The sequence below is a fragment of the Lolium rigidum genome, chromosome 2 (assembly GCF_022539505.1).
Source record: "Lolium rigidum isolate FL_2022 chromosome 2, APGP_CSIRO_Lrig_0.1, whole genome shotgun sequence".
NCBI classification, from domain to species: Eukaryota; Viridiplantae; Streptophyta; class Magnoliopsida; order Poales; family Poaceae; genus Lolium; species Lolium rigidum.
The window spans coordinates 80,944,477-80,953,957 of NC_061509.1; the positions used below are offsets into that span (position 1 = coordinate 80,944,477).

At 43.4% G+C, this 9,481-nt stretch overlaps 1 protein-coding gene and 1 long non-coding RNA gene across 4 annotated transcripts; both read left to right on the forward strand.

Annotated features, from left to right (window-relative positions):
- The first annotated feature begins 646 nt into the window (after positions 1 to 646).
- Positions 647 to 3,924, forward strand: LOC124692015. Of its 3 annotated transcripts, XR_006999259.1 has the most exons (3): positions 647 to 1,477; positions 1,694 to 1,869; positions 2,367 to 3,924. It is a non-coding gene; the product is annotated as an uncharacterized LOC124692015 (long non-coding RNA). The 3 variants fall into 3 exon arrangements; XR_006999260.1 differs by having other exon boundaries at positions 1,680 to 3,924; XR_006999258.1 differs by having other exon boundaries at positions 1,694 to 3,924.
- A 2,114-nt stretch (positions 3,925 to 6,038) lies between these two features.
- On the forward strand, positions 6,039 to 7,198 carry LOC124689914 (caffeoylshikimate esterase-like). Its single transcript, XM_047223369.1, has one exon. It carries the CDS (start codon positions 6,155 to 6,157, stop codon positions 7,196 to 7,198), a length of 1,044 nt encoding a protein of 347 aa, XP_047079325.1. The 5' UTR covers positions 6,039 to 6,154.
- Positions 7,199 to 9,481: the final 2,283 nt, after the last annotated feature.

Genomic DNA, 9,481 nt, shown 5'->3' on the forward strand with positions numbered 1-9,481 from the left:
CTTAAAACAGTGTAAACTTCCGAAGGGGTGTCGTGATATCATTTAATCTTAGCCATGTTACCCTTAATCCTAAACAAATATAATTTAATCTCAGCCGTCCTTGTGTTTCACTTAGGATAATGTTTCATCCTTGAAGATCTATGGAAGTAAAAGCATTCAACGAGACCATGTATGCGAGTGAGAAAGAAGGAGGCAATGCAAGGCCTCAACGATGCATGCAAATGTTCCGTGATACGCTTAATATGTGTAATTTGGTGGACATGGGCTATATCAGTGATATATTCACATGGAGAAGAGGGAGGATGCGTGAGAGACTTGATCCGTCTGTGATCCAAGATGGTTAGCAATGTTTCCGCTTTTTGGTGTTGTCAATGAGGACTTCGATAAATCGGATCATAGGCCAATTCTTATTAATACTGAGTACAATGATGTATGCATGCAATGCCACAAAGAGGACCACTAAGATTTGAGGCGTGATTGTTGTGCGAGGAATCAGTGGAAAATTGAGAACAAGCAAGTGCGATCCCGTTTGCCCTATCTCACAGCTCTCCACGATATCTCCGTCGTGCGCTCGCGCTGGGCGAAAATTCTCGATATGTACTGCAGTAGTACTACCACGCAGCACGAGCACTGGAGCTGTACTGCAAGCGAGCGAGGACAAAAACGGCTGAACCTTTGCTATCCTCTCACCTTCGCTCTCTCCCTCCCCAAATCCCTAATTTCTCCCCACTCCCAATCTTCCTGGCGGCGGCAGCGAGCGAGCAGGCGGCTGCATTTACCGGGACTAGCGGCGGCGAGCGAGCAGCAGAGCTGCGACGACAAGGTCAAGAACCCCGGCGGCCGCCTCCCCCACCACCGGGAAAAGGAGAGGAAGGGGAAAGGGACCCCCTTTTCCTCGCCCCGGCGGTCATCCGGGAGAAGGATGACCTGTGTGCCTCCAGATGTGCTGCTGCCGCGACATGGAAGCCGGCGTGCTGATGCTGCTCTCCTCCGATGTCGGGGACGACCGGCTGCTGCTACACGCCGGTGAATAGTGGCGATTGGCGATCGAGTACTCCTTGATGTCAGATCCGTTCCCCACTAGATTCATTCCTGCTACAATTGCTGCCTTGATTTTAACCTTCAGAAGACAAAATTTGCAAAATGGGTGTTCCAACTTGCAAGTCCTTATATCAGATCCAAGGGAGCTGAGGCATGTTCATTTATCTCCTTTGCAGTCCAGTACTACGATTAATTTTGTATTTCCCGAATGGATCTGCAACGAGTTTATCACTCTTTTATTCATTTCTTCTAATGGATCATCATGCCTTTTGCCTTTACTGTCACCCCTAAACTTTAATGGTCTCTAGCAGTATACCTAATAACTTACTATTTCCACAGAGAATCCAACATAACTAAGGAGTGATTTGACAAAGTTCTGAAAGCTGGTTCTAATGTTGTATTTACCACCAGGGGAATTGATGATATGTCTTTGAAGGTACTTTTCATCAACTCAGGCATAACCGGTTGCTCCTCATGTTCTTAATATGATTTTGTATATGCTTTCTTACGCACTTTTGATATTAGCTGGGCTGAGAATATGATGCAGCGCCTTAAGAGTTGCTTAAAGATGATATACCATACTCGATTTTGAATATAGCTTCAGCAAACCGTTGAAGTGTAATATAACTATAATTTAGAGAATATGATGCAGAGCATTTGTTCCTACGCTCTTCCTTGTCTGAGCTATGAAGTAGTAGCCGCATGTCGCTCTTCTCGATGATGGTGATAATGCAAGGTAGCGGTGGCCTGTTAATATCAAGACCCATGAAGCAGTGATGCGAAAATGTTCAAGCAACTCACTCAAGAGCATGGTGTTTGCTCTGGCAGGTACATATTTCTTATTTGCTTGTACCTTTGGCCTGTTATTATCTTCTTCTTTTTTACTTCTGGCCTAACGAGTTTCAGGTCGTGTTGCTCTGTTCCGTGGTGCGTGTCTCTTCGGTTACAGTATTACCGTTTTAGGGTGCCCTTTTCTTACGAATGTTCTATATGCTAACTGCCTTTGATCATCGCTATAAGTTGTCTCATGTGGAGGTTGTGGACAGATCGCATTTTGTTGGTGCCTGGCCGTACGCCTCTGGTGTAAGATCGGCGATAGCACTGAAACATGCTCCAGCCACAATTTATATATGATCAAAAGCCATAATTAGCTTCAGGCTATCAGCATAACTAGGCCATATACATTTAGAGGACACTGTTTCTACTTTTGGGCATACAGTTTTTGTCATCTTTGCATACCATGTTTCCTCTTTATGCGCTGGATTAGGAAAAAAATTCTTTGGGTTGCAAATAGCACAGTAATGTGTTCTTTGTTTATCTGTCAGTGAGAAAATCCAAGATCTTGTCTTGGCTAAAAGAGAGTTATGTGGATGGTGTTCCTCCCACTGAGCAGCATACAATGGTATCGTCTGGTGTTTTTGCAGAAGAGAGTTGAGTGAGAAATGGAATATGGTAGGAAAAGGTAATAATGCTTGGTATGTAAGTCCGTTTTTATAAATTGCAAGTACTATATGACCTTGATCACACCTTTGTTCAACAGTTGTTTTTGCTCATATTTCCTTTTAAACTTCTTAGGTATATATTTGGTGATCATAAGCCTATACTGGTTAATTGTTAGCAATTGCTTAAAAAACCTGTTAAAGTTAGTAATTGCTTCTGGACCATAGGTATGAACACATGTCATTTTCATTAAGTCAAGTGTCCCACCTGAAGCCTCTTGGTAACAAAAATACGTTTACTTATGAAATATCTTTCAAAATACGGAATATGTATTGCGGGAAATCTGTGATAAAATGGGTCATGATGGGATGTATGCAAACTTTTGTTTCAGAAAACAGGGCACCAGGTCCAGGCTAGACAGGTGGTTAACCCTCTTTGTGATATCATACTTTTTCTTGCAATTCAAGGACTTACAGCTTAGGCCTTGAATCAGTTTGTGGTTTACCTTGCATCTTTTTGTGCCTTGTGCTCACAACAAATTGATGCATCTTCTTTTGCATAGGAAAAGTGGTAAATACGTTTGTACGTATATAATGCCCGGTTTATAGGTTGATAATTATAGTGAATAAGATGTAGGTGCATATTCTGTTGCAATTCAAATTGGAAGCAGATGATTTATTGATTGGAATTTTCTATCTGTGTTCTGGTGTGCTTGTTTTATCTATGCATTTGAAACTAGCAAACTATGTCTTTTCGAGATAGTAAAATTGAGGAAAACGGATTCAGTTCTTCAATAGAAATATAATCGTTAAGACAACTATGTACTCTTGCATTCTAATTAGCATTAAAGGCCTTGAGAAAGGCTGGCCCTGCAACCCTATTAGCCCACTCTGCAGAATCGAACCTGAAACTGATGTTTGCCTCCTCGCCAACTGCCCCTTTGGGCTTTTGGGCTTAATTGGTGGCAGCTGTCTTCTAATAAGCTTTTTGTTCAGCACTGCAAGGCCTGGAACTCCATCATGCAGCTGCTGTGGTGGACATGGAAGGAAAGAAATGATAGCATCTTCCGGCGTCGCACTTTGCTGCTGCCGAAATCTCTAGACAGATTCCGTGGGGACCTGTCGATGTGGTCGGACGCTCCAAAATACTGAACCTACGAAGACCACGTGAATGACTAAATATTTGTCACTCTGTTGGTTGCTGAACGGCCAGCTGGGTGCTGCTGTGTCTCTGGTGCTTTCTATTCTTTTTCCTAGCTTGGTTCGGTCACCCTTCAAACCTTGTAACTCTGCTCTAATCTATAATCAATGAAAAGCTGCGCTGACAACCTTTTCGTCTAGAAATGTTTCAGCTTCTCAGCCTTTTATTTTTGTTTTTCCAAGGTTGTAAAATTGAGGAGAAAAGAATGCAGTTGTTCAACAGAATGTAAATTGTTGCGGCGGCTCTGCATATGTTCCACCCTTGCATTCTAATTAGTATCAAAGGCCTTTGTCTTTTCTATTTATTTTCTGAAGACTCTGGGTAATACATGCAATTAGGCAACAATGTATAATCTTTCATGTCTTCAGTTTTCAATGCACTTGTGAATTATACACTCTTATGTTGTTTGATACCTGAGTACACTGTTATTTGTGTGTTACCAAATACGAGGACAGAAAGATCCCCACGTGAAGAAAAGATCTTGAAACGTGAAGCTAATAAGAGAAAAGCTGAGAAAAGAAGATTAGCTCAGTGCAAATATTTGGGATAGAAGGTGTCGTGATTTGCTTGCACCTGACCAGAGAGGAGCTGCCCCATGGGGCAGCTCAACCACTAGTATAATACAAACGTCATGGTAACGAGCAAAGCAACTCCACGCGGGTTCAGCTTTGGGCGATCATATGAAGGAAGTGCATAAGGCACTACATCGATGGGACAAAGAAGTTCTGAAAGGGCCTAGAAGGAGACTACGAGAGTGTTACAGACGGAGCTAAACATTGTGATGTCTGGTGGTGAAGTAGAAAAAGATTCAAATGTTTATCGAAAACTTACTTGAGCAAGAGGAACTCTATTGGGTGCAACGGGCCGTGTGAACTAGCTGAAGCATGGGATCAGAACAAACATTTTTCCAACGTTCAGCTATACTGCATGCTACAGCCAGGCGGAAGAGGAATTTCATCAAATCACTGAAAAATGAGACCGGTGACATTGGGACCCGGATCAGCTTATGTCCCTGGCGGCAGGTTAATTTCAGAATCTGTTCACTACGGAGGCACAGAATCCAGGAGCTTTCGGTAAAGTTATTCCTCGTGTGACAGAGGACATGATCCAGATTTTGTTAGCTTTGTACACACAAGAGGAAGTTTAAAAAGCTCTGTTTAATATCGGTGACTTGAAGGCACCAAGCCCTGATGGATTACTCGTACGGAGTAGTTTTTTACAGATGGACCTCACAGATCAGTTTAACAGGCGCAGTTCAAAACAACGTTTAACCATTAATTTGGTAAAAAGATAAAATGTACATGTCTACAAAATCTATATCATTAGATTTAAATTTAAAATAGCTTTCCCATGATTATAATTTTTGTGACATACTACCTCCATCCCAAAGCTTGAGGTCTATATTTTTTTTTAGAAAATCAAACTATGTCAAGTTTAATCAAGTTTTTATCAAAAGTTATTAACATGAAAAGTACAAAATCAATATCATTAGATAGATAATAACATATATTTTTATATGGTATCTACAAAATATCATATTTGTTCATAGATTCTTCTAAAAACTTAGCCAAACTTTACTTCGTTTGACTTTTCAAAAAAATATAAGCCTTAAACCTTAGGATGGAGGTAGTATATTTTATATTTTATTCATCAAAATAATAATCAAAGTAATTTTTAAACTATGTGTGCGCCTATTAAATCGATTAGAAGGGAGTACCATTGCTGCCTTGATCATAGAGCCAAAGATTTTACGTCTTGTAAGATAGTACGACACTTGCACGGAGTCTATAGATAGAAAAATGTCTAGCCCAATCACATGTCTATGATAGAGGCAATACTTAATTAAGATGCAATGAATTGGGATAATTTTGTCTCTTAGTAGAATGCAATGTTATCTAGGATAGCACGCTAAGAAATAATCTATTGTGAAAGGCCTTAAATGGGTTTCTTAATAACAAGCTCTGATTGACCGAGTCAAGCCAACTTACTCATTACTCATTTTATCCTAAAAAAAAACTCATTACTCCTTCTGTTCTCAAATAAATACGTTTGGACATGTTTTAAGTCAAACTTTATTACTTCAATTAATTTTATGGTAAAACACAGCATCATTTGTAGCACTAAATGTAGTTGTTTAATATTACATATGTTTCTTTTTTTTTGTAAAAACTTGATCAAATTCAAAAATACTCCGTATTTGATTTTCAAAAAAGAAAATATATAATTATTCACCGAGGGAGAAATAGATGTCGGGCTCCGAGTTTTAAATCCAGCTTCATCCCACGCACACGCAGCCACCCTCGATACGGCCATGCCATCACCGACGCCGGCGTGGGGAACTGTTCGCTGTGGCCACTTGCCATGGTCAACTGGCCAGGGATACCTCCTACTCCTATATCGTCACCCACTCACCCGCTACTCCCTTTCATAATTGTTCTCGCAGATTTCCGCAGCACCTTCGACCCGCCCTGCAATGGCGCCGCCCACAGTCCCACCGCCAGCCATGAAGTACTTCTGGGGCGACTCCCCGGAGCCCGACGCGTACTACGCCTCGCTGGGCCTTCGCCACACGGAGTCATACTACCAGTCCCCCTGTGGCCGCATCTTCACCCACTCCTACCACCCGGTCTCCGCCGCGCACGACGGCGACGTCAAGGGCGCCGTGTTCATGACCCACGGCTACTGCAACGACTCTTCTTGGCTCTTCCAGACCGTCGCCATCAGCTTCGCGCAGTGGGGTTACGCCGTGTTCTGCGCCGACCTCCTCGGTCACGGCCGCTCCGACGGCATCCACGGCTACGTAGGCGACATGGAGTCCGTCGCCAGGGCCTCGCTCTCCTTCTTCCTCTCCGTCCGTAAGGGCCCCGTCTACGCGTCGCTCCCGGCCTTCCTCCTCGGCGAGTCCATGGGCGGCGCCGCCACGCTGCTCATGTACCTCCGCTCCCCGCCGGACGCCGGGTGGACGGGGCTCATCTTCGCCGCGCCACTGCTACTCATCCCGGACGAGTTGTACCCGTCCCGGGTGCGGCTGTTCCTCTACGGCCTCCTCCTCGGCCTCGCCGACACCTGGGCTGTGCTCCCGGACAAGAGGATAGGGGCGAAGTTCAAGCCGAAGTCGAACCGGGACCCGGAGAAGATGAAGGTGATCGCGTCCAACCCGAGGCGCTACAACGGCGCGGCGCGGGTGGGCACGATGCGGGAGCTGGCCCGCGTTACGGAGCTGCTCAGGGAGAGCTTTGGGGAGGTGACGGCGCCGTTCCTGGTGATGCACGGCACCGACGACGTGGTCACCGCGCCGGAGGGGTCCAAGATGCTGTACGAGCGCGCGGCGAGCGAGGACAAGTCGCTCATCCTCTACGAGGGGATGCACCACTCCCTCCTCCAGGGGGAGACCGACGAGAATCGCGACCGCGTGTTCGCCGACATGCGCGCCTGGATCGACGAGCGCGTCCGCCGCTACAGCGCCGCCGTGCCCGCCGCGAACGACGACACCAAGGAGGTCACCATGGCCGCCTGATCGACGTACTTTCCCTGCGCATCTCCATCTCTCCTTCATTTCATACTGTTCATTTCCTATTACTGTTCTACTACGGGGATGATGTTGTCATTTTCTGATTTTGTCTTTTTGTGAAACTAGGTAGCACTATTCATGCTGGTTTTCTCTTTTTTGTTTCTCAGTGTCCATGTCGATTTCGGATATGAAATTTTGTGATGTTGTAGGGACATGCTTCATGAGCACTCACATTTTTTCGTATAATTTTTTGGCACGTATAAAAATACATTTTTTTGTACGGTATCACGGTATCATCTAAAGGGTGGTATCACTAGATATGTTCTCGCATATGAACTTGTTGTGTGAAAATATATTTTAAAGTGTCAAAAAGTTCTAAAATAAAATTTTGCATGTATATCTAGACATTCTATGTACGCACATAAGTTTTCCGGGAATTTTTTTTTGTGTCTCATGTAAAAAAGATAAATTCAGATGCTCGAACACGACTATCGTACATGAATTTTTTTGTCCTTTTTATACATGCCACATAAAAAAGTTGTTTTCCTACGAAAACTTGTGTACGGACATAGAATGTTAGGATGTACACCTGAAATTTTATTTCAGAATTTTTTCACATTTTCAAATGTGTTTTTAATTATTTTTTACAAGAGGTATATAAGCACCTATGAGCCAAAACACCACCTCCTCTTTTCTTAGATCATCTCTAACCGATTCCGTAAATGCCGCCCCATAAAAATGTGAATATGGCGCGTAAAAAGACACGTACAAGGGGCCCACAGGCTCCGCCAAACATATCTACAAATGGGAACCTCAAAACTGAATAAGTTTTCCCCTTCTACCATTCTTCTAGTTCCCCACTGCATTGGCACCTCCATGCACTGCCCCTGTGCCACCTGCCTGCGGCCTTCCGCGCTTGCCAATCAAGTTTTACGGGATCTCTTATGGATGATTTTTTGTGACCAAAATCTTGAAAATTGGTTATTTTAAGGGTTCTACCATTTTTATGGTATCTGTTAGAGATGTTCTTATTCCCTACGTGTGTGCGTCACGCAAGTCTTGCTCCCTCTCTTCCTAAACCTATGGCCACTTTGGGACTAAGCACCGTCAGGTGGTCTGCTTTTTTTTTTTTTTGAGAATGATGGGCAGTCCGCTGGTGCTAGGCCGACTTGTGCCTCACCTGTGCATGCAGCGACGGTCAGCGACACATCCGGACCTTGGTTTAGCGTGTGTTTGGTTCTAGACCAAAGGAGGGATGGGATGGGGTGGGATGATCCTTTCTTAAAATGCATTTGGTTTTAAATCGAGAGGGATGGTACCATCCACCCGACATAATATACCTCAAAGATGCGGACCCAATCGATCTCTCCAAATTGGCTGAACCTCTCGTACATGTTTATTCTAATTGAGTGGATTGCCTCCTAATCTATATCCCTATGCTAATCATGAATTCCAGCACCCCGTGAGTACTTACTGTGGCCGCCCCCATTCGATCTCATTGATTTCTACAAGTGCACATGAAGTATGTAGATAGTTTCAAAAAATAAGAGCATTGAACCACAAAGGAGCTATTTGTTGACGTCTTAATTGCCCCTTTCTACCTTCAACATGCGAGTTATTCTTAATCCAAAGTAAAGTGAAATGAAAGCGATTGTTATTGTTGAGTTGTGAATAAAGCAATAGTCAATAAACCGAAAAGATAAAAGAGACACTTTAAGTGATGGAAAGTATTTGAAACTCAATAAGGGTAAAACGTTCTCGGGGACTTGTGGATTCACCACTAGTATAGTTATTATCTGATTAGGATATTATGAAGTCTTTGTAATATGTGTGTACGGCGGGATCCCACATAAAGGTGCACTTAATTAGTTGCTCAAAACCACCACTATTTCCCAAACCAGTGGCAGGAGTCGTAAGTAATTAAGGGTATTCCCATGATTATGGATATGAACTCTTGGATCTCGTTTCTCCTTGTTAAGACGTAGTGGATGGAGGTGGCAGATGCTGCCACATACTTAATGCCCATGTTTCTCCATATAGATACAACAATGCTTTCCCCCAATATGCCGAAGACAAATAATATGTGGTCAACAACACATAACATCAATGAAGAAGAACACCAAACACATATCGCAAGAAGAAAAACACAAATCTTTATTTTGTTTTATGATGTTGCCAGGGTTTCTCCATTTTTTCCAACAACAAATGGAACTACTCACACATGGAGGTAAATAAGATCATCATGATTATATGAATATATTACGAGGGACCAAATAAATACAAGTGAAA